At 46.3% G+C, this 27,962-nt stretch overlaps 1 protein-coding gene across 2 annotated transcripts; it reads left to right on the top strand.

Moving 5' to 3' along the window:
• The first annotated feature begins 3,407 nt into the window (after positions 1 to 3,407).
• On the top strand, positions 3,408 to 26,374 carry SLC16A5 (solute carrier family 16 member 5). 2 transcript variants are annotated; one of them, XM_028716842.2, is made up of 5 exons: positions 3,408 to 3,840; positions 7,640 to 7,922; positions 15,823 to 15,966; positions 17,828 to 18,685; positions 22,189 to 26,374. In XM_028716842.2, the coding sequence occupies exons 2-5, from the start codon at positions 7,703 to 7,705 to the stop codon at positions 22,431 to 22,433; spliced, it is 1,467 nt and encodes a 488-aa protein (XP_028572675.2). In that variant the 5' UTR covers positions 3,408 to 3,840; positions 7,640 to 7,702; the 3' UTR covers positions 22,434 to 26,374. The 2 variants fall into 2 exon arrangements, with proteins under 2 accessions (XP_028572675.2, XP_028572676.2); XM_028716843.2 differs by lacking the exon at positions 3,408 to 3,840 and having other exon boundaries at positions 7,534 to 7,922.
• Positions 26,375 to 27,962: the final 1,588 nt, after the last annotated feature.

Here is a 27,962-nt window from a genome sequence, read left to right on the forward strand (position 1 = left end):
CTTCTTCGTCTTATTTCTAGATTCATGTTTGGGGATGTGGAAATCTCAATTTTCATCTTCAAGAAAACTTGAATCCTACACAGCTCCAGCAGATAAGCAAAAGCTGATGCTCATAATAAAGTTTTGTTTTATTTTTTAAAAAGTAAGGCTTTTCATGCAATTTATGTCCTTGCTAACCAATATGGGAAATTTTGTTTCAGCTGACTTTCCTGAAATCATCTTAACTCTGTCTGAAAAGCATGGGCTCTCCTGCTCAACAAGAGACACTTTCCAAAATATTTGGCCTGTGGCCATGTAAAGTCTTAACTGGTACTATAGAACTGAGACTGCTCTTACTCTGTCAACATAAATTACCATATCCCTTGGTGATTTTTTTTAAACCAAAACACACACCTTTTCTGAATCCAAAACACTTGTACATATCATTGAAAGTTAGGAGTAGCTTTGCAGCAATAAAAGTTGACACTCCCCCAAGTGTTTCAATGGCTCAGTTACATAGTCTTTTCCAGTGCTTTTATTTTCTAGAGAAAAAGTTGTTGGCACTGCTCAGCTGCAAGCAGGGGGCACAGGGCGGGGAGGGAGGGCACTCTGCACATGCTCAGAGGCATGCTGCCCTTTCCCAACGCTGGCATCGTCATTTGGGTGCTGACTGTAAGTGACCTGCAGGTTTTGGGAATGGCTTTGCAAGGTGACCAGAAGAATGCCGATTACAAGTGGACTGGAGGCTCTTATTCCTAAGAGTGCCTGCCATTTTTGCCCTGCAGCCTGCAGCTGACGTCTGATCACAGAGCAGCATTTCCTGTTGATCACCCACTCCTTCCATGAGCAACATTAAACCGCTGTCTTCTATGGTCGCCGGCTCACTCCAATCCTTTGGGCATGCTCAGCAGCGATGGCCCATCCCTCACTTGCTTTGGTGTGTGTATTTGCCTCTGATCCACCTGAGACGACTCTGGGTGTCCCTTCCAACTCTACTATGAGTCTCTGATTCAGTACGGCAGATCTGAATAAAACTGACTTGAGCAGCAGCCTCTTCAGGCCTTTTATTAAGGGTTCCAAAGGTTCAGAGGGTAACATTTAAATCTAGACAGCTGAGACACAGTCACAGATGAGTCATTTCCAGTTGCTTCATTTGCCCCAAGAAACTCAAATTTTCAGTGCATGTAAATATTTCTGCAATTTATCCACTCAGTTCTCTATCCTTGAGGCCTGTGCAAGGGAACCTAAATATTTACTAGTAAGGAAAACATAAAGGTACAACATCCTCCCCTTGTAAAGTTGCCAGTTTTCCAGATGTTCCTTTCTGGGAAAGCAAGGAGCTGGAAAGAAGAGGTCTACAATTTATTTTAGTCTGTTAGAATGGAATAGAGGTTGTTTTTAAAAAAACCATTGTGTTTTGTTGGTCTTTGTTTAGAATGTTATTTAATGTATGTGACTCTGAAGTGTAGTAGCCAACATCCTTGAGCTTTCAAAAGAGTCACAATAAAATATACCCCAACGAGTCCTGTAGGAGGACCAGCTTACATTTGAGTATTAGTCAAGGACAGGCAACATACTTTATACCCACAAAGAAGAGGTCATATTTTCCTTTACTCCAAAATACTTGATTATTGGGGGGATGGGGATGTGGGTGGTGCTGTGGTCTAAACCACAGAGCCTAGGGCTTGCCGATCAGAAGGTAGGCGGTTTGAATCCCCGTGACGGGGTGAGCTCCTGTTGCTCGGTCCCTGCTCCTGCCAACCTAGCAGTTCGAAAGCACACCAAGTGCAAGTAGATAAATAGGTACCACTCTGGCAGGAAGGTAAACAGCGTTTCCGTGTGCTGCTCTGGTTTGCCAGAAATGGCTTAGTCATGCTGGCCACATGACCTGAAAGCTGTTTGCAGACAAACGCCGGCTCCCTCGGCCTGTAAAGCGAGATGAGCGCCGCAACCCCAGAGTCATTCGCGACTGGACTTAATGGTCAGGGGTCCCTTTACCTTTTTTGGGGGGGGGGGTGAATTTCCTAATACTGACATACCTCTTAGCTCTGATAATTGGCAGATGACTGCATTAGAACATCAGGAGAGCCAGTGACCCATCTAGTCCAGCATCCTGTTCTCATAGTGGCAAACTGGATGTCTGAAGGAAACCCACAAGTAAGATCTAAGCACAAGAGCACTCTTCCCCCTCTTCTGGATCCCAGCAACTGGTATTCAGAAACATTGCCTCCAGCTGTGGAGACAGAACATAGCCATCATGCAGAGGTGCCAAACTGAATAAAATATTGTGGGTAAGTCCCGGGTAAGTCTTGCCCCTCGTATCATATGACACAGTCTCACACACCCCATTTGAATGGCAATGCCCATCAACTTTGTGGGGGCCCAGTACCCTCAAATGTTTTATTGTGGGGGCCAAAGGCTAGTAGCCACTGATAGGCAGGGCAGGCTGGCTTTATAAAGGTGCCCCAGAAACTGGTGCCCACCTTGCTGTCATTTCCAGCAGCCCTAAGCAAACTTGGGTTTAATTCTGGATCGTAATTTATTACCTTCTTTTATGTATGATATGAGGTAGTTTTGTGTGTGTGTGTGTGTGTGTGTGTGTGTGTGTCTATTACAAGCCTGGGGGAGAAATACATTAACCAGTGTGGTAGCTAAGGGAGGGCTAGCCAGGTTTTTTTTGGGGGGGTTGCCCTGGGGTGCCATTGAGATTCGCAGTCTCTCTCTGTGTGTACACAACTGCATGTGGGTTTTTCTTTTTCTGCCAAACTGGCTCTTTGACCAGGGTGAAATAAAGCCTAGTTTCGCCCCTGCATTAACTTACCTATTAATTACTTATTTCTTCCTGAGCTGGGAAATGTGTGTCTGGGCTGCAAAGCAAGGGTTGTTTCCCTGCAATAATAGAAAACGTGTGATGCTGGGGGTGGGTGGGAGGCAAGGTCAGAATCTTGGCATGCTAGTTTTCTATGTGCAGGGACATTTTGTTTGGTGCGGAGTACCAGTTCCATCAGACAGTGTGCTATACAGGGGTGTGGACTTGAATAAAATATTGAGGGGGGGGGAGGAGAGGAAGGTAAGCCCCGCCCCGCATAATCGATCACATGACATGGCACACACCCCATTTGAGTGGGAATTCCCCTTAACTTTGGGGGGCCCCTAAAATATTTTATTGGGGGAGAGGGGTGCCGAAGGGACCCCTAAGATTTGGCTCCTATGGTGCTATGGCAGCACTGGGCTTCTCCCTGCTCAGTTCAGTGGGTGACCTTCGGCCAGTCCCTCTCCCCCCCCCCCCCCCCCGCCGCCTCTCGGCCTCACCTGCATAGATGAAACGAGCGTAAAACGAGGGAGACGAGAAGCGCCTTTGGCGAGGAGGAAGGGTGAGATAAGCACGTACAAGTCCCCCATCTGCAGCCTGAAGCGACACACAGACACAGGCTTGCCACCTCCGTGAGATCTAGGACCTTGAAAACAACTTTTGGAAACAGATCTATAAGGCATGCGGGGCGCGAACCAAGGCAGATCCCACGACCCCAATCAAATTAAGCAAAAGCGACAATAGGCACCTCTCTCCTCCTCGCCACCCTATTGAACAGGAGCCGCCCTCGGGGCTCCTCGCCTGACCTCGGCCCCCTTTGACCTCAGCCCGCCCCGGGCTCCTCTGGCAGCGCGCGACGCTCTCGGATCTCCGGCTTCCAAGTCTCCTCCTCCTCCTCCTCTTCCATAAGCAACCGAAAGCGAACCGGAGTCGAGAGCTCGGCCGGCCCTTGGAGGAAGTGGAGCGGGGTGGAGAGCGGAGAGGAAGGGGCCACGGGGTCGCCCCTGGGAAGGGAAGAAGCAGCAGCCCCGCCTGGGGGGCGTGAGCAGGTGAGCAGGCGGCGATCGGCTGGGGAACCCGATCAAGATCACTACGAGACCGCGGTGGGGGGGTGGAGGGGGGGAGAGTTCTTAAGATCCCAGCCTCTGCCCTGCACTTCCTTATGGGGATTCTTCGATCACCCTAGCTGAGGCCAGAGGGGGGTCCCTGGGGGGAGTAAGGATGGGGGTAAAGCGCAGAAAGGATCCCCTTCGTGATCGAAGGGCACTGGATCGAAGGGTGCCTGGTCTTGGTTTCCTGTTTTCGGGAGGGAAAGGAACGACGACGCCCCCTCCCCTCCGCCCCCGCTGACACCTGGTCCGAAACCGGATCAATCCTTTTCTCGGTCGGCACCAGAGTTGAGAGTTGCTATAAGCCTTCTCAGGATCCCCGAGGCGTGCAGGGATCTCTCTCGGGTGAGCCCTTGGAAGGAAACTCCGTTTCGAAATTGCCGCTGCTTAAAACGGTGCGGGGGTCGAAGCAAACCCACCCCTTTCTAATACCGCTTTGCACAAAATCTAAACTGATAATCGGACGCTTGTCTGGATGGCCATTTTTCTGATTCCGTATAGACAGGAAGGGAGGGAGCCCTGAAACTGGCTCCAAAGAACCACATGGGTTGGTATGAGCAACAAGTTATGGAGTTCCCGTTTCGTATCGCTGTTGGTGTTTTTAAAGAGGCAGCTGTTGCAGCTCATGACTCCAGAGATGCTGTGTTGTGTACCGGCGGAGAGCCAGAGCAGTGAACTTGGGCTCAAATTTTGTCTCAGCCTCGAATTCATTAGGTCTCAATTCTCTCGTCTGCAATATTGAGATAAGAGCACTGGGCTTTCTTTACAGATTAAAGGTAAAGATAAAGGGACCCCTGGCCATTAGTCCAGTCGTGACCAACTCTGGGGTTGCAGCGCTCATTTTTATTGGCCGAGTCCGGAGTGGTACCTATTTATCTACTTGCAGTTTGACGTGCTTTCAAACTGCTAATTTATCTACTTGCACTTTGACATGCTTTCAAACTGCTAGGTTGGCAGGAGCAGGGACCGAGCAACGGGAGCTCACCCCATCACAGGGATTCGAACCACCGACCTTCTGACTGGCAAGCCCTAGGCTCTGTGGTTTAACCCACAGCACCACCGGCGTCCCTCTTTACAGATTACCAAGACTTTTACTAGGGGATCAGCAACCTTTTTCAGCCGTGGTCCACAATCCCTCAGACCATGTGGTGGGCCGGACTATATTTTTTTTTGGGGGGGGGGGGAATGAACAAATTCCTATTCCCCACAAATAACCCATTTTAAATAAAAGGATACATTCTACTCATGTAAAAACACACTGATTCCCAAACCGTCCGCGGGCCAGATTGAGAAGGCGATTGGGCCGCATCCAGCCCCTGGCCCTTCGGATGCCTACACCTGTTTTACAAGTACCAGCACTTTGCACTTTCCTCTAAACATTTAAATACTGGTGGTAAGAACCGTACAACTATGAACATTTCCAAGCAAATGTTGAGTACTAGGGCAAGACCTATATAGCTATAAAGCAGGAAGAGTCTATATATACCAATATCACCCTAATCTGACCAACTTCAGCCAGGATGAATAGTTTCATGTATTGAGCTACATCTCACACAGGTGTTTGTGTGTGTGCACACATACCTGACCCCATAGTATTTAAAAATTAAGTATGAATAAAGTGTAACTTGCAAATAGAGTATGGTATTTTAAAAAGTGGAGCACCCATAAAGGGTCAGTAATCCAGTAAGTGTGGCTGTGGTGGTGAAATGAATTGCCTTGCTTCCACTCTGAAACTTCTAGCTTGTGTAACTGAGGAGCCAGTCAGTGGGCACAAAATTATCTCTTGGTACAGGTGTGTGTCTATAGTGGTTAAGAGTGGTTAAGAGCCAGTGTGGTGTAGTGGTTAAGAGCGATAGACTCGTAATCTGGGGAACCGGGTTCGCGTCTCCGCTCCTTCACATGCAGCTGCTGGGTGACCTTGGGCCAGTCACACTTCTCTGACGTCTCTCAGCCCCACTCACCTCACAGAGTGTTTGTTGTGGGGAAGGAAGGGAAAAGGAGATTGTTAGCCGCTTTGAGACTCCTTAGGGTAGTGATAAAGCAGGATATCAAATCCAAACTCTTCTCTCTTCTTCTTCTTGTCCAATCAGTTTTCAGCACCATAGCTAAGAAATAAGGGGATTTGGTGTTCAGGCTCAAAAGAACCTCCATAACCCCTGCCTTGGGAACTTGCTGTAGCAAAGCACCAAGGAGGTCACAATGTTCTGCATTCAGCACCAGCGTTACTATGAAGCAACACGAAATGGGCATCTCAGGCTGCAGAATCCATAGAGGGTGACCACCTTCCTGCTTTTGATTCATTTATGTGGCATTAAAAATTAACTACCGCTACTTCTGGTGAAATTTTGAGGGTTGGAAAACAGACTGCTGGCAACACATGATCCCTTAAATACCTAGGAGACCACTACACTGGAACTCAGGGGAGAGGAACATACAGAAGAAGGCCTGACAGCTTTGAGGCATGCATCCCAACTTCTTCCTCCGACTCTCTGCCAGCAAAATGCCCGGTTTGGTTTGGCAGTAGAATAGTGGACCAACCATGCATTTATCAACTGGACCAGGCCAGTCTTGGCCCTGCTAGAGGTCACCTAGATAACACCCTTGTTCCTTTGTACCTGCTTCTGCTGACCATTAGTAGCTCAGAGTAGTGAGGGCGCCACATATTTTATCTGATGGAACAAATATTGCATAAGCTGTTTCCCCGTCTCCACTCCTGCATAACTGAGTGGGGCATTCCAAAGGAAACAACCAGTGGTCTCTTTTATTTATTTATTTTGGAGGGCACTTCCAAGTTGCCACTATTTTGGGGGGCGATTCACTCACATACCGGCAAATGCAGGTTACAAACTTGAGCAACAAATCCCCTTCTCAAAAAGACTGGACATTTTTGTGATGGGGGGGAAATGCACTGGGATGGGTGGGAATAACACTTGCTTTGATGTAACATCATCTAACCTCCCAGAAAACAAATCGGGACGAATGCTCAATAAACAGATCATCTGGAAGCGCCCTGGACCCCTGGAGGTACCTGAGTTGCCCATGTCTTCCCTTTGCTGTGGAACCCAGTTCAGGGAAAGGGCTCTCCTTAAGTGGTTTCACACCCAATGCTTAAAACAACTTTTTTGGGGAAAGGGATCTCTTGTGCTTTTCATGTTGGTTGGATGGGAGAATAAATGCATTTTGTAGAGCAGGTGTAACTTACAGACATTGTAAATATTACATTAGAGTTAAAGGAAATATAAAAATCAATGCAGATGTAACATGTGAACATGTCCTAGGGGCCTTTATCGCCGCTTGAAAGTGAAAGGCACTTTCTGTTCTATCCTGGGACAAACAGGGCAACTCGGACAGGAACCTGTGCAAGAGAAGTCACTACAACTTAATTCTCAGCAGAACTGTACAGACTTTACACTGGGATTGGCATTTACGGGCAGAGCCTTCTTGTCTTGGCACAAGAATTTTATGACATTAGATAAAGGCAGCAAGGGGATTCCATTGACCGAAAGCAGGTGAAAGGGAAAACTGGCAGGGTGCTGGTGCTGAGTAATAGCAGCTAGCTCTTTCCTCACTGGAGGTGTGTCTAACATTATACCTAGAAGCATTCATAATCTTGTGAAATAAAAGGAGATGACAGACCTTTCTCAGGCAGGCTGGCGACACCAGAACTGAGAAGCTCTCTAGAGAACCACAACAAATTCTTCTATTTTTCAGCAACTCTTTTTTTCTGTCTTCTTTGCAGCTGCTGCATCACTTTCGTTTGTGCATTTTCCTCTAACGAGGCTTGCTCAGGAAAAAACCAACAATGCCCAAAGAAGAAGAGGCAGCCGCTAGCATCTCCAAAGACCAGGATCGAGGATGGGCGTGGGTGGTCTTAGTCGCCACCGTGATTGTTCAAGGCCTAACGCTGGGCTTCCCTTCGTGCACTGGGGTCTTCTTCAAGGACCTGCAGCGTGATTTCCAGGCTAGCAACAGCCAGACATCGTGGTTTCCTTCCATCATGACAGCTGTGCTCCATGCAGGGGGTGAGTGTTTGCTTTTACTTATATGAACATCCTTCGCAAAAGGCACCCAAAGTCAGTGTTGGAAACTCCCATTGTTCTAGGCATATTTTGCGACAGGGAATTTCATTAGCACGAGCAGTTTCTGAGCTCTGGGCGCAGTACTGCACCTAAGATTTCGATTAAAACTGCAGAGTGGGAGGAAAGGAGGACCTTTTCCTGCCTCCCCACTTCCAGCTACTCTGAAGACCGGAGAAGAGACCCTCCTAAGAATATTAGTGGGGTGGGCAGGGGAAGGAGTAGACCATGTAAAAAGGGAACATAATATTTTAGCTGCAGTTCATTCATTTTCAGCTTTGTATTCTTATTATAAAAAATTCTTATTTTTTATTCTTATTATAAAAAAAGCGCGCCTAGCCATTCCGTTGTTGTGCCCATAAGCTAGGTTTAAGGTGCCATGGAGCTCCTAGCTTTTATATCTCAGCTTCTGACACACCCCAAAGTACAACTCACAGAAAGCCCTCAGTCAATGAAACCCATCTAAAAGCTGTTGCTCGACTGCCTTTAGCTTCCTGATTTGTACAGACTTGTCTGTTTCAGCCCACTTCAGTATTACTACACAGAAGCCAAATACAACCTGGAGACATAAGAAGAGCCCCACAGGAACAGGCCAATGTCCCATCTAGTCCAGCACCCTGTTCACACAATGGCCAGCTAGATGCCTTTGGGAAGCCTACAGATAGTTCTTGAGTGCAACAGCACTCTCCCCACTTGTGATTCCCAGCTACTGGTAGGGGAGCGGGTGGCGCTGTGGTCTAAACCACTGAGCCTCTTGATCTTGCCCATCAGAAGGTCAGCGGGTCAAATCCACACGACGGGTCAACATTCAGCTTTATTGAGTGGCCTCAGGTTCTAGAGCAGGCTTCCTCAGCCCTCCCGATGTTTTGAGACTACAATTCCCATCATTCCTGACCACTGGTCCTGCTAGCTAGGGATCATGGGAGTTGTAGGCCAAAAAACATCTGGAGGGCCGAGGTTGAGGAAGCCTGTGCTAGATGGGAAAAAGGGAAACGAAATTACAGTACATCTTGTGCTTACCTGGTTTTATTGATATATGACACCTCTATACAACAGACTCCTGATAAATGCAACAGCATGTCTTGAACATGCCATTAGCTTACTGTTTCCTCAGGTTAGGTATTAATCTGTGCCTTTGGCTACTATGTATTTTGCACCTCATGCAAAGGATGGAGGCCATAAACAAGCAATGAAGTTATAGCACAGAGAAATTAAAGATTAAGGTGGTGAACGGCCTGTGGGAGTGTCTGGAGGCAGTGGGAGGATGCATGGCAGCTAATGGGATGAGGTTGAACCCTGACAAGACACAAGTATTGTTTCTGGGAGACAGGGAGCAGGTAGGTATGAGGGACTCCCTGGTCCTGAATGGAGTAACTGTGCCCCTGAAGGACCAGGTGCGCAGCCTGGGAGTCCTTTTGGACTCAAAGCTGTCCATGAAGGTTAATTCTGTGTCCAGGGCGGCTGTCTACCAGCTCCATCTGGTCAGGGGCGTAGCTAGCTGCTCCGGCACCTGGAGCAGTGGGGGCAAGGAATCTGCCCATGGGGGCGCCGCAGTGATCCACACATGGGGGCACTGCAGCGAGCTGCCCACAGAGCCCACCTGGTGGACGCAAGCCCCATGCTGCCGTTTTGGGCAGCGTGGGGCCCCAAGCCACTGTGTCACTCCCAGGAGAGACACGTGGCTCGGGCACGCTGCATGCCAGGCCCCACAGTAAGTTCTGACCCCTGTGGTCTGCCATTTTGTCACCCCATGAAGGATGACACCTGGGGCAGACCACACACCCCGCACTCACCTTCCTACGCCCCTGCTCTGGTGCGCCAGCTGAGATCCTATCTGCCTGAGCACTGTCATGATAGAGTGGTACATGTTCTGGATATCTCCCACTTGGACTACTGCAATGCACTCTATGTGGGGCTATCTTTGAAGGTGACTCAGAAACTGCAGAAACTCCAGTCTTGAAAGACCTACATTGGCTCCCAATACATTTCCAAGCACAATTCAAAGTGTTGGTGCTGGCCTTTAAAGCCCTGGATGGCCTTAGCTGTGTATACCTGAAGGAGCATCTCCACCCCCGTCGTTCAGCCAGGACATTGAGATCCAGCTCCGAGGGCCTTCTGGCAGTTCCCTCAGTGTGAGAAGTGAAGTTACAGGGAACCAGGCAGAAGGCCTTCTCGGTAGTGGTGCCCACCCTGTGGAATGCCCTCCCATCAGATGTCAAGATGATAAGAAACTATATAACCTGTAGAAGACCTCTGAATGCAGCCCTGTATAGGGAATGGGTTATTTTTTTTAATGTTTAATGTTTTATTATGCTTTATATATGTTGGAAGCTGCCCAGAGTGGCTGGGGCAACCCAGTCAGATGGGCAGGGTACAAATTAAATCATCATCATCATCATCAATAATTCCTGCTGCAATCAGAGCAACTTTTTCCAGGGAGAAAAAACCCTCGAAGGATTTGAGCTCTTAGGCTACCCAGTCACACTGACCTGGCACTGCCTGCCACATTGCTCTGTTGCTGCAGCACTCTGCGTAAATTTAGTTTGTTCTATATATGTACCCTCACAGTCCACATGACTGGGAGGTTTACATAAACTAGAGATAAGGTGGAAGAGAGATTTAAGCAGTCACAGTGATTAATCATGTAATAGGATCATGTTGAGCTGAGCAAAGGGAAAACACTCAGATTTCTTCAAACAGCAGCATGAGTAGGATTGCCAACTTGTTTCTGGCAAGGCTGCTGTGCCTTTAACACCTGGCAGTTGAAAGCACAAAGCCCTGCCCAGAGAAAAAGTTGGCAGCACTATACCCCACTCAGTTAACCTAGAAAATGGGTAAAAGTTTAACGTTGCATAAGAAAAATAAATGTATACCTGGCTCCTGTGTTAATCTAGGGTTTGGCAATGAGCCAGGAAAAGGGACTGGCTTGGTCCTGTGTCTTTAAAAGAGCTATTTACAAATCAGCGGGTGACCATGTATGCCCTGAGGTCTGTCTAGGGTTGCCAACATCTTTGTTACCTCCTGAACATTTAACAAGCAGGGTGTCGTTTCCCAACATCCAGAAGCTGTTCCATGTGCTGAAATTTCCTGAGGTTTTAAACTCTTAAACCCTGGCAAGAAAACAAACCAACCCCCAAGCCTTTCCAGTCCAGCCTGTGCCTCTATGTAGAGATACCTAAACTCCTTAGGTACTTTCCCTCCTCAGGGTCAGCAAGAGCCGGGTTCAGATCCTGCACTTAGCCATGACACTCTCTAGGTGACTTTGGGGTCAGTGTTAGTCTCTTAGCCTAACATTGCAATAAACCAAGTAGTTTTGTTGTTCTATAAATCTGCCCTTAAAAAAAAAAAAAAGTTTCAGTTCAAGCTATCTGTGTGCAAGGGTGAAACCAATCCACCCATCTCCAGGACGACATCCACCCTTCCTTTGTGCTGACTAATTTTTATTCATTTTTGTCTGTGGGTGTTTCTTCCCTGTGCTCACTCTGTAAACAGCGTGGGACTAGGGGAAAGGAGGCAGGTGACACCTGGGGCTGAACCTTCCCCTTCATGCTCACCAGTCCTGGGAAACGTGAGCAGTTAGGAAATCCCAAGGTCACACAGGAAGAAGCAGGCTGGTTCTCGATCTGTTCCAACCAGGGCCCTGCAGATGAGCTGACAGCCTCACAAGGAAGAAACTACTCACTGGTGTAAGAATTCAAGTCCGTGCAGCATTGCTGGGTCTGAGCAGAACCTGCTCCTGTGCCTTTAACAGGGATCTGGCAGGCAATTTCATGAAAAACAAAGGGCTCTCCCAGGCAACCTATTTATCGAGCATTTGCCCTGGGTTGCCCACACAAAAGTTTGATTATATCTGCTATTTTATTGAGCATTTGTTCTGATTTGATGTGGGGTGCTTACATGATAACGGGGCATTTATTCTCATTTGTGTTAGTCATTAGTTCATCCCGTACTTTTCTGGTTGTGCTTTCCAACCTGCAAAAAGTCCTGTTGTTTTGTTTTGTTTTGTTAGCTGGGGCTGATGGGACTTGTGGTCCAAAGCATTTGAAAGGGCATCAGGTTGGCAAAGGCTGCCCTAGAGAGCATAAGAACATAAGAAGACTGTGCTGGATCAGACCAGTGGCCCGGAAGCAGGACCCAAGTGCAACAGTGCTTTCCCCTGCTGCAGTTTCCTGCTCCTAGTAGTCAGAAGCATTTCTCCCTCCAGCCATGGAGGCAGAGCATAGTCATCATGACTAATTAATAATAATAATAATAATAATTGTATTATTTATACCCCGCCCATCCGGCTGGGTTGCCAGCCAGACACTGGATCAATGGCGAGTGGCCATTGATAGCTTCAGTCCACTTTAATTGCACATATTTCAAGCTCCGGTAATTGCCTGAATCCCTTCTGCAAAATACTGGCAGCCTGGAGGCACCCATCACCTGGTTATTTCTCCAGATCAGATCTCTATTAAGAGCTCAGGAGCAGCCAGGCTAGAGGGCAACCTTAAACGTTAGGCTTCGTGCCAGCTTTTGACTCAGCCTTCTTCCGGGTATTAGGTAAGAATTAATTTTAAAAGCCTCTTTATGAGGAGTTGGGGTAACGGTCCATCTAATTTAGCACTATAAATGAACGGCAACAAGTCTGAGATCTTTTCTGGGCCTAGCGGATTTTATGCTCCTTTAATAGTTGGACAAAAACCTGCTGTTAAAGGTACAGGAGCCCTGCCAGGAGTGTTAAAGCTCTTAACAACCCTAAATGATTATTTGCTTATTTGATGGTAATGGGGTTGTTATAAAAAAGGTAAAGGTACCCCTGCCCGTATGGGCCAGTCTTGACAGACTCTAGGGTTGTACGCCCATCTCACTTAAGAGGCCGGGGGCCAGCGCTGTCCGGAGACACTTCCAGGTCACGTGACCAGCGTGACAAAGCTGCATCTGGCAAGCCAGCGCAGCACACGGAAACGCCGTTTACCTTCCCGCTAGTTTATCTACTTATCTATTTATCTACTTGCACCCGGGGGTGCTTTCGAACTGATCCCATATTCAATGCTGTTTGCACTTGCAAAAGTTTTTGGGTCGGGCATACTGCTTCATTTCCAACCATTGCGTGTCCTGTAGCTTCCTGCTGAAATCTTCTAACTTTTCATACCATAAATTTTCCCGTGTTGTTGTTAGTTTTTGTCCCACTCTCATTGCGCTGTAGTGCAAGACCCAATTGCCCTTCCAGGCAGCAATAATGTGGCATCTTTGAGGAAGCATTGCAGAGCAACTAGTAAAGTGAAATTATTTGTGCGTGGCCCAGTATAAGTCCACATCCAATACACAATTATTGTGTCAATGACATGTTTCATAGAATCATAGCGTTGGAATCATCCAGTCCAACCTCCTGCAATGCAGGCATCTCAACACATGGTCCCCCATCCAATTTGAAATGGTACCGGACCCTGCTTAGCTTTGCAAATGTGCAAGCAGTTTTATTGCTGCTCCACTACGTTGCAGAATACATCTGTAAAACAATTTTTAAAAAAAACTCTGGAGGGACTCTACAATTTTTCCAGTCACAGACCGTGCTTCTACATTCTTTTTTAAAAAAATAATAATTATTGAATGATTTTATATTACAAAAAACATTACAACCATACTACCACAAAATACAATTGAGAAATAAAAAATTACATACATCAATATTTTGTTTGTTCTTTGTTATTTACCGTCTTATTTCCTCCCAAACATCCCATACAAAACACACACACACACAAAAAGAATAATAATGATAATAATGAAAATAAATATTTCCCCCCTTTTATCTTACAAAATCTTTTCTTCACTTTTGACTTCCTGTCAAGTCCCTTCGCATATGTTTTATCTTACAATTGAATGTACACAAAACAATAAACCTTTCTATATAAATTTTCCAATACATTCAGAAAACATAATAAATCCTTACTTGTTATCCACCTCCTTTTACTTCCTTTGTCACTCAAATGCTAGCACGGAGTCAAAACTATTATTGTATTTTTGAACATATCATCTTTAACCATCTCATTTTTCCGCAAATATTTGCTTTGAGTTTCCTCTGAGTTTGCTAGTCAATTGAGGACCATGCTTCTACATCCTACTTCCACATGAGGAAGAAAAAAGGGGTCTCAAAGGTCACTGACTCCACGCTCTTAAGACTTGGTCATAGCATTCAGGCTATGTTCCCACCCAGGCACCAGAATTTTCCAAGTCAGAAGTTGGTGGCCTGAGAGCAAAGGGCCAGCCCATGCCCTTGTGTCCCTTAAAAACCTAGAGATCTTAAAGCAGAAATAAAACCTACAACCTCATATATGAAAGGCTATACAGTGGTACCTCGGATTACATACGCTTCAGGTTACATATGCTTCAGGTTACACATTCTGCTAACCCAGAAATAGTGCTTCAGGTTAAGAACTTTGCTTCAGGGTGAGAACAGAAATCGTGCTCCGGTGGCGCGGCAGCAGCAGGAGGCCCCATTAGCTAAAGTGGTGCTTCAGGTTAAGAACAGTTTCAGGTTAAGTACGGACCTCCGGAACGAATTAAGTACTTAACCTGAGGTACCACTGTATGTTCAACCAAGGAGCCTCAATCTGTGAAACTGAGGTTGCCCAAGGAGTCTTCGTAGGTGTATTCAGGCAAACACCCCCTCACGTGCTGAGGGGGGAAACTGGACTGTGTCCCACCAGCAACATCTCACCTGCTGGTTATGTATGCAATGACCACACCTCTACTAGTCTGTGAGGACCTATATTGTAAGGGGGGCTCATTTGAAACCCCTCCCCCCAAAAAAAAAATTCATAGCCAACTGCAAATGAAGCCTTTTGGCTTCAGAAAATTGCTTTTGGCAAGAAATAAAAGTAATGAGAGAAAGCTTTCCAATAAATGTCGGGGATGGGTGGGAATATGTTGGGTTATTGACAGGATTTGATTGGGGTTGGGATTTATTTCCTCTGGAAAAGACATCTTCACACACACAAACACAAACACAGAGGAAGGTCATGTTTAAACAGTAAATTAAGCCACTGAAAAAGTCGCATAAAGGGCAAACGCCACTTCCTGTTCTTCTCCTGCTTACCTGAGAACTTGCTGAGGAAATCAAGTCCTGGGGGGGAATTCCTATTATCAGAGAGGCATCTGTTGGACCAAAAAAAGCTATGGTATCTTAAATATGCTACTGAATATATTATGTACCCAGGTAGTTGGTAGCCCAGTTGTCATCATTATACAGTACTGTATACGTAAGGCAGTTCACAGACCACAGCCTTCCTCCCTTTTGCTGAGGAGCATATTTTGCTTGAGTTTGTTTAGATCTTGCCAAACAAATCGCGCTTATTCAGATTGCTCCCCAGCTCCCTCCGGAAAGGCCATATTAGTTTACAGAAATATGGATTCATCCCTTCTTACATCTCCCACACTGAAACCCAGCGCATTGTTCACCACACGGAGGCTGCATTCACATGTCCTGTCTTGCCCACACTGTAAGTGCTGCTACCTCTTCCCCTTGGCATTTGCTTTTATTCTGAGTGGTTTGTACACAAATTGCGGTCCACATTATCTTCTCTGCCCCCGCCTCCAACCTTTTCCCACTTTGGACTAGGCCTACTGCATGAACTTACCGGCAAGAAGGCATAAATATTTGCTTTGGAACATTAGTGTTGATACTCTGAGCAGAAAGTTTAGACAGTGGTGCAGGAGTATCTTCTTGCCCTTTACAATTCTGTTTTTGCATAACATAGCCTTGGGTTATGCGGGTGACGACTGCTATTACCTGGGAGGGGCCCACAGCCTCATATTTTGACAGCGCTCCTCCTGCTCTGATTGACGCTGAAGTTTGCTTTTTCAGGGCCTCTTTGCAGCATTTTGGTGGAACGATTTGGCTGCAGGACCACTGTGATGCTTGGAGGCCTTCTCAGCGGGGTGGGCATGGTTGCCAGTGCTTTCTCCAAGTCCATTAGTCACCTTTACATAACAGCAGGATTCATCACAGGTGAGTAGAGTCTCCACGTGGGTTGGTATGCAGAAGCTTCGTCCGGGTTTTGTAACACATGGTGCCCCAGTTCACATGCAGCACTCAGCCAAGCTGTGGCTTAGCACGAATGAGAAAATGTGTGGGTTCCTAGGCAGGAGATGGGGGCTGCTGCATTCCTGCTACCAAGGGCTTAACCATGGCTTGGCTTAGTGTTATGTTCCAACCTCGGTTTGTGGTTTGCCTCTCTCAGTAGAGACTGTAAGCTTGGTTATAGTTCATATTTTGTCTGGAACGAAAGATTTACCGTATTTTTCACTCCATAGGGCGCACCTAGTTTTTAGGGGGGGAAATAAGGGGGGGAATTATTCCCCCTCCCCCAAGACCCAAAGAGCAAAGAAGCCAAGACAGCGAGCGGGATCCATCCCGCTGGCTGTCTTGGCTTCCTCTTTAGCCACGCGCACCCTCTCCAGCCGGGAGAGGTTGTGCACGGCTTTGTTTTTAGCCACAGGGATGGAGCGGGGGAAGCCCGAGCTTCCCCCGACCCCAGCCCTCAAAACAGGTCCAGAAGAGACGGTGAGATTGCACGCAACCTCACCGCCGCTCCCAGAGCTTGCAGGGCTGGGGACAAGGGAAGCCTGAGCTTCCCCTGACCCCAGCCCCCAGAACAGGCTGCTATCCGCAAGCCTTCAGAGCCCAGCGGGAACTGCTGCCGCACTCAGAGGGCTTGTGGAGAACAGACTGCTATCCGCAAGCCTTCGAAGCCCGGTGGGAACTCCCGCTGAGCTCTGAAGGCTTGCGGATAGCTGCCTGAAGCCTGCATTCGCTCCATAGGACGCACACACTTTCCCCCTTCATTTTTGGAGGGGGAAAAGTGCGTCCTATAGAGCGAAAAATACGGTATATATAATGTGAGGCCAAACCATGGCTTAGCCCTGGGTAGCACCATAACAACAGGATTGGGGAAGGAGCGCAGTGTGCCACTGGAGGTATACATTCATGGAAGAGGAGAGGAGGTGATTCTTGCCATTTGGGGGACCCTCCACAACAGATTTATTTTGGGGAGGTGGGCATTGCTTGAAAGATAGGGAATAGTCAAAAATTTCCTCCCCTCCTCCTCCATATGCAGACGCCTCCTGGTAAAGCAGTTAGTGTCTGTTGTACATAATTTTTCTCATAAGCCCATCATATTATAATTGGATTTCAACACAGCTCTGCTCAATGAACTGTCCTTGAGGATGGTTTAGTTTATCATACCATTTAATAGTACTTTTCAATATAATGTGGAACCTTGGTTTTCGAACGTAATTACTTAAGAGCTTTAACACCCCCGTTAAAACGGAAGTAATTATTCTGGGTTTTTGGCATTTGGGTTCTCAATTATTTGGCTTTCGAGACACTTGAAAACCAAGGTTCCTCTGTAGATTGAAAATAATGGTATCATATTTGGAAATATAAGACCTCCTATTTCATAAGATTTTTGTCTAGTGGGCAATGCGACTTGCGTTTTCTGTTTTTGTCCAAGCATAGAAAAGTGCAAATACTTTTTTTTTTTTTTTGCTAACCTTTAAGTACATTCATAAACAGGAGAGTTCTTGACCATATACATTACTATTGTTGTTATACTTTTGATTGTGTACAACGCTTGAGGTGCTGTAAAATATAGCTGCTCTTGAATAAAGATCTCATGTGGTCTGAAAACTGGGGCAGGGAGACTGTTTTGCCTCCATCCTCCTTAGACTGGTTGCCCTGGCCTTAGAGGGCCACTGAACTAATTCATGTAATGTGTTCTGAACACCTTAAAAGTGCTTGATAAACACACAATATATCTAAAACTCCAGCATTCCAAATTCACATTCTTGAATCTCTTCTTTCTTTAAAGGCTTGGGGTCATGTTTCAGCTTCCAGGCTGGAGTCACTGTGCTTGGCTACTACTTCATACGCCGTCGAGCCCTGGCCAACGCTCTGGCCTCCACAGGCGTCTCCATTGGCCTCACGCTCTGGCCACTGTTCTCCCAGTACATGCTTGACGAGATGGGCTGGAGAAACACTTTCCTCATCTTTGGCGGGGTGCTGCTGAACTGCTGCGTTTGTGGGGCTGTGATGAGGCCGGTGGTGCCAGTCCAGCTGCCTGCCCCATCATCAAAGCCCTACCCTGAACAGCCACCTGAAGGGGCCTATTTGTCTAATGGAAACACTGTGCATCATGAAAAGGAACTGCCTCAGCCCAGGTGTGCCGCTTGCATCCAGACCCTACAGAAGTACCTGGCTTTTGACGTCTTCTGCAAGAACAAAGGCTACCAGATCTACACCATTGGCGTGTCTTGGATGGTGATGGGTTTCGTGCTGCCCCTCATCTACCTGGTGCCTTACGCCATCTTCAATGGAGTGCCGGAGCGCAAAGCAGCCCTGCTCATCTCCATCATTGGGTTCATCAACATATTCATGCGCCCCATGGCGGGCCTGCTCTCAGGCCTCAACGTCTTCACTGGCCGGAGGATCTACCTCTTTAGCCTGGCTGTCTTCCTCAACGGCCTGAGCAACCTCATCTGCGCAATCTCAGCTGACTACACCGTCCTTGTCTTCTACTGCTTGGTCTACAGTGTCTCCATGAGTGTCATCGGTGCTCTTCTCTTCCAGGTGTTAATGGATGTGGTAGAGATGGACAGGTTCTCCAGTGCCTTGGGTCTCTTCACAATCTTGGAGAGTGTCACCATTCTCATTGGACCCCCTCTTGCAGGTAAGATGTGGGCAGGGCCTGAGACATTGGGTATTCCGCAAGTGCAAGAACTTCAGCAGAATTTGGCAGGGGTCATAGACGTCCCTGCAGGTAAAACTACTACAGCCTTGAAATGGCAAGCACTGAGGCACAGCGGTTGCTTTCGACACTCCATGTTGGCTATCCCTTCTTTTGATCAGCCTTTCCCTAACCTGGTATCCTCCAGTTGTTTTGCACTAAAACTCCCATCAGCCCTGCCAGCCAGCATGGCTAATTGTAAGGGCTGATGGGTGTTGTGATCCAAAATATCTGGAAGTTTGGGAAGGTTGCTCCAGATTGTGAAGAGTTGCTCAAAGAATCAGCAAAAATAACCTTTCCCCCACTTTTCTGTAGGTGGGTGCTGGGAGTGCTCATTCTGTGAGCAGAACTCAGCTCATGGGAAGTTTGGATTCAACCCTACATGTTTACCTTTGTATTTTAATGTCCTTGAGGAAGAGCTGAAAAAGTTCAGGCCAGTTCCATCCTAAAACAAAAGAACCCCTGTGGATATTTCCACACACCCTCCCCGTTGTTGCTTAGTGTGTTTCTCCTATTCTTACAATTTGTGTGCTATTCACTGCAACAAATGTTTGGGTACACACATCCAACACAATTGGCTCATAGTATGAATCAGCCATCAGACACTCTGGCTATTCTTGCCTGTTGCCATGCGGTTTGAGAAGCCAGATGGCTGTTTTCGATTATCTGGTGACCTTTCAGAGCCAGAGTTTCAAGGCTCTATGGAGCAAGCAAACATGTGAAATTCAATGCATTTTTAAAAAGACGTCAAATAGAGATAATTCTTTGATGAGCAAACTATGATGCAGCAGTTTTACCAGGCTTTACAAAAATAGACCAAAGGCCACAGGAAGTAAATATCAAATTGGTTGACTGCCCAGGGTTTTCTATTACCGTATTTTTCGCCCTATAGGACGCACTTTTTCCCCTCCAAAAATGAAGGGGAAATGTGTGTGCGTCCTATGGGGCGAATGCAGGCTTCAGGAAGCTATCCAAAAGCCTTGGGAGCTCCGCGGGAGTTCCCGTCGGGCTCCCAAGGCTTGTGGATAGTAGCCTGCATCCCAAAGCCTGGGGCGCGCTGCACAGCGCACCCTGGGCTTCATGCAGATATCGGGCAGCCCCACAAGCTCGGGGGACAGATATCTGCAGGCCTGGGGAGACCGGCGCGACTTCCCACCGGGCTCCCTAGGCTTGCGGATAGCAGCCTGTTCTGGGGGCTGGGGTCAGGGGAAGCTTGGGCATCCCCCGCCCCAGCCCCGCGCCTGGGGAAAAAATAAATTCCCCCCCCCTTTATTTCCCCCCCCCAAAAAAACTAGGTGTGTCCTATGGGCCGGTGCATCCTATGGAGCGAAAAATACGGTACATGCAAGGAGCCTCCATGAATACAGGAGACTCCCTGCTTCAGAAGTTCACCTTCCAACTTGTGGAATGTGATGGTGATGTAGGAAGGAGGCAGAACTTAACACACTTGCCTCCCCACTCAGCATCTTGGGTCTTATGTTTAAGCAAAATGCCTGAAAAGAGCTACTGGTGTAGAATTCAGAACAACAACAATTTATTATTTATTATTTATACCCAACACAATAAAAGATCAAACATTTAAAACTTCCCTAAACAGGGCTGCTTTCAGATTTCTTCTAAAAGTCAGATAGTTGTTTATTTCATTGACATCTGATGGGAGGGCATTCCACAGGGCGGGCACCACTACTGAGAAAGCCCTCTGCCTGGTTCCCTGTAACCTCACTTCTTGCAGTGAGGGAACTGCCAGAAGGTCTCAGATCTGGACCTCAGTGTCCGGGCAGAACGATCGGGGTGGAGACGCTCCTTCAGGTATACTGGGCTGAGGCCGTTTAGGGCTTTAAAGGTCAGCACCTAACAACATAAAATAACCATCTCACTCACAAGAATGAAGAACAACTGTAGACAACCTAACCCTGACCATTACTGCCATCTAAATATCTAGGAGAATGCAAATGTCTTACTGAAATGATGATAAAGACCTTGCTAGGCATGCCTCTCTGGAGAAAGAATTCCACAATGGGGGTGGGGGGGTGGGGAGGCACTTACAGAATGTTCTCTCCTTGCCAGCCTCCAAATGTCTCTTGGAAAGAAGCAAACAAAGAATCACCTATTGGGCTATGAGAAAGTGATGAGGCAGTGGTTGGTTGCTACCAACACCATGGTGGCAAAAAACAGATACCAGGACCATAAACAGTTTGGTCCTATCTTCACCACCGACTTATATTCCCTTGCCCTAGGCATCCTGGAAACTAGTTCTTCTGGGAATGGGGCATTAAGATTTGGAACAGATCTCAGCAGAATCGCCAAACCACAATTCATAAATATATATTGTAGTGGGTGGGGAAGCAAAGACAGTTAAATTGGGATCATGTTTATAGTGTAGAAATACCTTTCGGGTGGGGAGACCAGAGGCAGCTGCATTTGCTGCTGGATGAGGTCATCTGTACAGTGAGGGGAGAAAGTATTTTTTTTGTCCCTGACATCCTTGGACAGCTCTTTGGTCTTGGTCATGGTGGCTAGTTTGGAATCTGCTGGATTGATTGCTTCTGTTGACAGGTGTCTTTTGTACAGGTACTGTAACTAGCTGGGATTACAGGTACCGTATTTTTCGCCCTATAGGACGCACGTCCCATAAGGCGCACCTAGTTTTTTTGGGGGGGGGAAATAAAGGGGGGGGAATTATTTTTCCCCCAGGCGCGGGGCTGGGGCGGGGGAAGCCTGAGCTTCCCCCGACCCCAGCCCCCAAACAGGCAGCTCTCTGCAAGCCGTGGGAGCCCAGCGCTGGCTCCCGCTGCTTACGGAGAGGTGTGCGAAGCCTGGACGCGCTGAGCTCAGCGCGCGCAGGCTTCAGCATGCAGGCAACTCTCCGCAAGCAGCGGGAGCGCTCCCGCTGCTTGCGGAGAGGTCCGCGAAGCCTGGAGAGCAGAGGGGTCGGTGCGCACCGACCCCTCTTGCTCTCCAGGCTTCAGCAAAAGCCTGCATTCGCCCCATAGGACGCACACACATTTCCCCTTCATTTTTGGAGGGGAAAAAGTGCGTCCTATAGGGCGAAAAATACGGTAATACCTCTCCCTTACAGCAGGTGCTTCTAATCTCAGCTTGTTACATACAGTGAAGATACCAGGTAGCCTGACATCTGGCTGGTTGATAGGGGATCAAATACTTATTTCACTCACTATAATGCACATCAATCTCTGACTTTTGTCTTCTGAGTTTCTGGGGTTTTTTCCTGTTGTTATTCTGTCTCTCACAGCTACAATAAACCCACCATCACAATTATGGGCTGGTCATTTCTTCGCCAGAGGGCAAATTTAGCAGGGAATCAAATACTCCCCCCCCCTCACTGTATGTGGTTGTGAGCGTTTTGGAGGAGAATGGAATCCTATTAAAAAGTGGAAGGTTGCACTTTTGTATGCCATTGAGATTTGAACTTTTTTCTGTTCCAGGTCTTCTTGTGGATATCACGGGCCACTATAGTTACGTCTTTTATGCTTCCACCTTCTTCATGGTAACGTCTGCTCTCTTCATGGGTCTTAGCTTCTGCACTATGAAAGCAAAGAACAAATTGAAAGAGACCCATAAGCTGCTATCCCCAGAGGTCCCCTCCAGGGGAAAATACATGGAAGTGCCAACAGAACAGGGGCCAACCAGAAACGATCCTCCTGCAGTCATCTATATAACAAGCATCTGAGTCCAGATGAGCTGGAGGGACATTGGATTTCTTACAAATGAAAAACATCTGGAAGCAGAAGGGGGAAAAACGAGTGCCTCATTTTTCTGGTTCTCCCGTCCTCCCTACTGTGACCTCCTACTCAGCTGTGCTGGGCTCATATGAAGGATCTAGGTCAGAGGATATGAACTCAAAGCTATCCAGAAATCTAAAGAGCACTTTAAACAAAACATACATGGTGTAAGCCATGGGGCCAAAGAGGGACAGTGCCCTGTGGCAACATCTGTATTATTACTTGAAGCTTAATCATTTTTATCACCAGGTTTTCTTTATACATTCCAGTTTTTCAAGCTGGAAGGATTTCTTCACCCACTGGGTTATATGAATGACAATAGAACCTGTAGAGAAGGGCAAGTAATAGTTATGCGGGACTTGTTTCCGGACATGTCCATTTACTAATTGGCTGATTCTCTCCTAATCCAAGAGAAAAGTTATTAATTAGGGAATTTTACTGCTGAATTCCTTGAATGTTAACATGAAGGCTTTCTTTCCTGTTGCATAATCTCAGAGCAGTTGCTGTTTGACCATATTACTTATCTCCCTTACAGCAGCCAGATTGCGGATGAGTAGCGTTGTATGTGCAACTAAGCAAAGTGAATCATTTCTGCATTTTGAGGTTATTGGGGGGGGGGGGATAACAGATGCTCATATCTTGAAGCTGGAGAGCTCCAAAGTGCCTATATATTCTTGCCAATAGTGTATTGAAATCCTTTGCATTCTCCTTTGAAATATATGCTGCAGTAAAGAAAAGGTGATGCTAATTAAAAGAGGTGGCTATTCTGTCCACCTCCACAAGGAACAACAAATGCGAATACAATGGCATTTTAAGTTTTATCTCCAGTGGGCATTCCTCACCATTGTAGGCTTCCAGTGTCTTATAGAGCCAACTCAGAATGGGTGTATAAGCTATAATAAGGGTAATATGTTACATGTTGGCAAACTGACATCTATGCAGATGTATGTTGGTGTAAAGAAACATGAAGAATGGCAAGTGCTACCCGTGCCTAAAACAGCAGGTCAGATCAAGACCATCTCTGCTTTGGACTGAAGGTCTCATTTTTTTAAGGATATGCAGAGAAATATAATTAGGAAAATGGCACTCCAGTCTGGAATCTTCTTCTTAAAACAATAGCTTCATGTTGCTTTGTGTTAAGACAAGCCTTGAAAATGACCCAGGATGCTTACTGAGTTGGCTGGGGAAATTGCAGCTAACTTTGCCAAATCTTCTGTGTTTGAGCCGTTGGGCCTAGGCTTGTCAAAACAGCCGTGTTTGACCTGGAACACAACTGTGTTTTAATTCTGATATACTTGCTTGCTTTTCGTAGTTCCAGCTCCCCAGCTCACATTGTTCTTCCGATTCTGGTATTTCTTTCTAAACACTAACTTTGTGGAGGATGTGAGCCAGATACGGCTTGGAATGGCAGGGATTTGTCGTCGATGAACTCCAGCACTTTCAAAACCAGAAAGCTTTAAGAATATGCAAGAAGTTGTACAGTTGTAGGGTTCCGACCTGACAAGTCTATATTAATCTATTCAAATGACAAGGAACAAACCAAGGAAATGTTCATGCAGGACTGAACTACAATGGTGCACTGAAAGAGGGAATCCAAGTGGGTATTCTCTGTCTCCAGCCAAGTAACATGGAGTTCAATTCATTTCTCCTGCACAAGCTTCAGTAACATGAGTGAGAGCTGTTCTCCTTACAGAGGAGCTTCTCTTCAGACGGGCTTTGAATTGAGTCCACTCCCATGCTATCTGCAACGAGTGGGGAATCTGTGGACCTCCAGATGTTATTGGACTACAGCCCCCACCATCTCTGACCATTGACCACGCTGGCAAGGCCAGATGGGAGTTGCAGTCCAGAAGCATCATGCGGAAGGCAGACATGCATAGAAGCCACTAGAGGAGTTTAAAAAGCTGACAGTCTTCAATTTCCTCTGTTGATTTAGGGCAAAGGAGCAAGGTGGAGGTGTATTTGAGTCCTTGCAGATGGGCTCTGCATGGTGCTTGCGCACAAACTAGCTAGGAAGCCACAATGCCCCACTGATTCCAGGTGGCTAGATATAAAACACAACCTTAGGGGTTAGGTTGTGATTCTGGTCTTTTGTGGGGTGAAAGGATTTGCCGTGTCTGACAAGCATATGACCAAAGTATAAATTCAGCTGGCATGCACACAAACATAGTTCTGAATACTCCTGTTCTATAGAAAGCCAAACCTCTATGTTTTAATTGGATTTTGGGCATTATCGTACATGGCAGCCTTTCACACTAGTTTTAAATAAATATTCCTGACCAAATATACCAGGTATAAAGTAGAAGAGAAGTATTTAAAAATAGAGTGTGCATATCCATACCATGTTCAGGACTGACATGGGACATGCAAAAATGTGTTTTACAAGCCAATCTGGTGCAAGTTTCAGCTGCTAGCTTAGGTGGTTTTTTAAAGGTGTGTGAGACAAATTCACAAAGGATACTGCTAAGATTGAAGTGGGGCTTCCTAGGACACTTCCAGACTGTTGCTGTTTTCAGATGGGATTCAACCACATACTTGCAATTTCAGGTTGCACAATTATAGCTGACTGGGCAGTCTTGCACTACAGAACTGCTTCCTCCAAAGATGGGTCATTTCATGATAAGGAAAATAAAACGCATTGGGAAATCCGAGCAAACAAACCAGAAGGTATGCTCATTAAGTCGCCAGTGTCATCTAATCTTCCTGCAAACAAGCTGGGATAAATGCTCAATAAATAGATTGTTTGGAAGTGCCCTTAGTCTACAGGTAGGATACATCCCAGTAGTGGAGAGTTACTGCCTTTATGTTCTACTTTTAAATGTCTCAAAGTCATCTGGCTGGCTGATGTTGTAAAACTAGATGGACCTTTGCATAATCCTCTTGGTCTCTTCTTATGTTGCTTCCCTAGGTGTGTGTTTCGTTTAGCCCAATTGTGGGTTAACCTTGTGGGTTAGCAGCTTTCACTAAGCATCTCTAGATAGACTCTAAAAGCACTGTAAGGAGAAAACACACACACACACACAGAGAGAGAGAGAGAGAGAGACAGACAGACAGACAGACAGCATATTCTCAATCCTACTCCTCTCTACACTGGTGAAAACAGGTTCAGAAATAGAATATAGGCAGCTAGATCTCCAAAGTATCCAACATGGGGGGAGTTTCCTCAAATAAAAAAATATCATCAATTGGGTGCAAATTGCTCAGTATCATTTAATTCCACTCCCAAACCCCGATGCTGCAGTGGTGTTTAAGGAACATACACTGAATGAAGCACTTTTTATTAAGACCTCAATCAGAGAAGGCAGATCTGTGGCCTTTCAGGTGCTGTTGGATGCAAAGTCCCACCTGTCCCAATGGGATAGTCAAAGATCAGGGAAGATGGGTGTTAATAGTTGTCCAACAATCTCTGGAGGACTACAGCTTCCCCATCCCAGTCCTAAAGAAGTTGACAGTTGGACTAGAAGATTGGCATCAATTTAGGCCACTGTTGTAAAGCGATTTCTTTGCAATTTCTTGATCTCAGGACTGTGGCCAGTTTGTTACAATATGCTCTTGAACAAGATTGTTGCATTATTGCTTGGATATATACGTGTAGTCTTCTTTAAAAAATAATAATGTATTGATCCAAATGCACTTGGTAACTTTTGTAAAGCTGAAAACATTACAGCAAATAGGCAGACTTAAGGACTTTGAATTGTAATGCACACCGACTTTTGTGCTTCCTTCAGGAATTGTGGAATGCTTTTTCTTCTTTCAGAATACACCATTTAAGAAGGGACCAAATATTAGCTTTTTCTATCCATGTCTGAATAAAGAAGCTAGGAAGTAAGACCTGTTTTGTTTAAGGCATTTTTTTGTTCATGAACTCTCAATAAAAAATTTAAACTTACTATTTTAGATTCCCTGTAATTTCTCCATATCATTTCCCTCTGGATTAAGGGGAAACTGTTAATAAGGTTTCACATAGCAACTGATGTTGGTAGCCGTAATGTTGGTGGAGGAGGAACAAGGGTAGAACTGTTTCTGGAGCCTCTTGAACTAAATTCAATGTTGATTCTAGAGGAGCTCTATACGTTTCCTTCTTGTCAATTACAGCTGTCATTTTGCTCCTGTTGGCAATGGCTGCATGAGTTTCCTAGTTGGCAAGAGGGGTATTAACATTCCTGGCTTCATAACAAAATTGGTGGAAACACAGCAACTTAGTATTTAGTATTTAATAACTTGAGACTGCAGCCCTTTATGCACTTAACCTGGAAGTAAGAAACATTGAGTTCAATGGAATTTACTTCTGGGTAGGCATGCCTAGGATTGCACCGAAAGTAACATTAAAATACTGGTTGCGTTAACGGTGGGGGGTATTGTGGTTTCAAATTCACTTACGACGCGCCCCTTCCACCTCACATTAAATTCTTCCCCCCTGCACCACTACTACCACCACATATATTTAGCTCTCAACGTGATGTCAACGTGACTGATTTTTTTCCCCTAAGTAACAAATTACAGTACAACAGCTATGCTCCTACAGATTGTTTAAAACCAGTAATTCATAGAATCATAGAGTTGGAATAGACCACAAGGGCCATCGAGTCCAACCCCCTGCCAAGCAGGAAACACCATCAGAGCACTCCTGACATATGGTTGTCAAGCCTCTGTTTAAAGACCTCCAAAGAAGGAGACTCCACCACACTCCTTGGCAGCAAATTCCACTGTCGAACAGCTCTTACTGTCAGGAAGTTCTTCCTAATGTTTAGGTGGAATCTTCTTTCTTGTAGTTTGGATCCATTGCTCCGTGTCCGCTTCTCTGGAGCAGCAGAAAACAACCTTTCTCCCTCTTCTATATGACATCCTTTTATATATTTGAACATGGCTATCATATCACCCCTTAACCTCCTCTTCTCCAGGCTAAACATGCCCAGCTCCCTTAGCCGTTCCTCATAAGGCATCGTTTCCAGGCCTTTGACCATTTTGGTTGCCCTCCTCTGGACACGTTCCAGTTTGTCAGTGTCCTTCTTGAACTGTGGTGCCCAGTCCTTCTTGAACTGTGGTGCAATTTCTCTATTGCATGAGCACAAGTATAGTGCTGGACATCTGAGGTTTTAAATAAAATGTCTGGCAAAGGTAATAAGTCACAAAGATTTCTTTCCTTAGATTTATCCCTGTTGCATTGTGAAAGGCAAGTCACTAAGTCATGGAACAGAACTGGCTTCTTCAAGACTTTCTGGGTAGGAAGTCAGAGGAATTAAGTTTTAATTAAATTCAGAAGCCAGGGAACACAAACACAGCTAGTTTTATTATGCAACATTGAAAGCTAGCTAATCTGGAGAAACCAGCCAATAAAAAGACACTCCCATTCTCCATGACCTTCTTTCATGCTTACTATTCCCCTCCCCACCCCCCAAAAAAGCATTATAGGCAGACTATTTTCTAGAGAAGACGTGTTTCTCAAATAGCATAGAACCGAGACAGAAAAATATCAA

Source organism: Podarcis muralis, chromosome 2 (genome assembly GCF_964188315.1).
Source record: "Podarcis muralis chromosome 2, rPodMur119.hap1.1, whole genome shotgun sequence".
Taxonomy (NCBI): Eukaryota; Metazoa; Chordata; class Lepidosauria; order Squamata; family Lacertidae; genus Podarcis; species Podarcis muralis.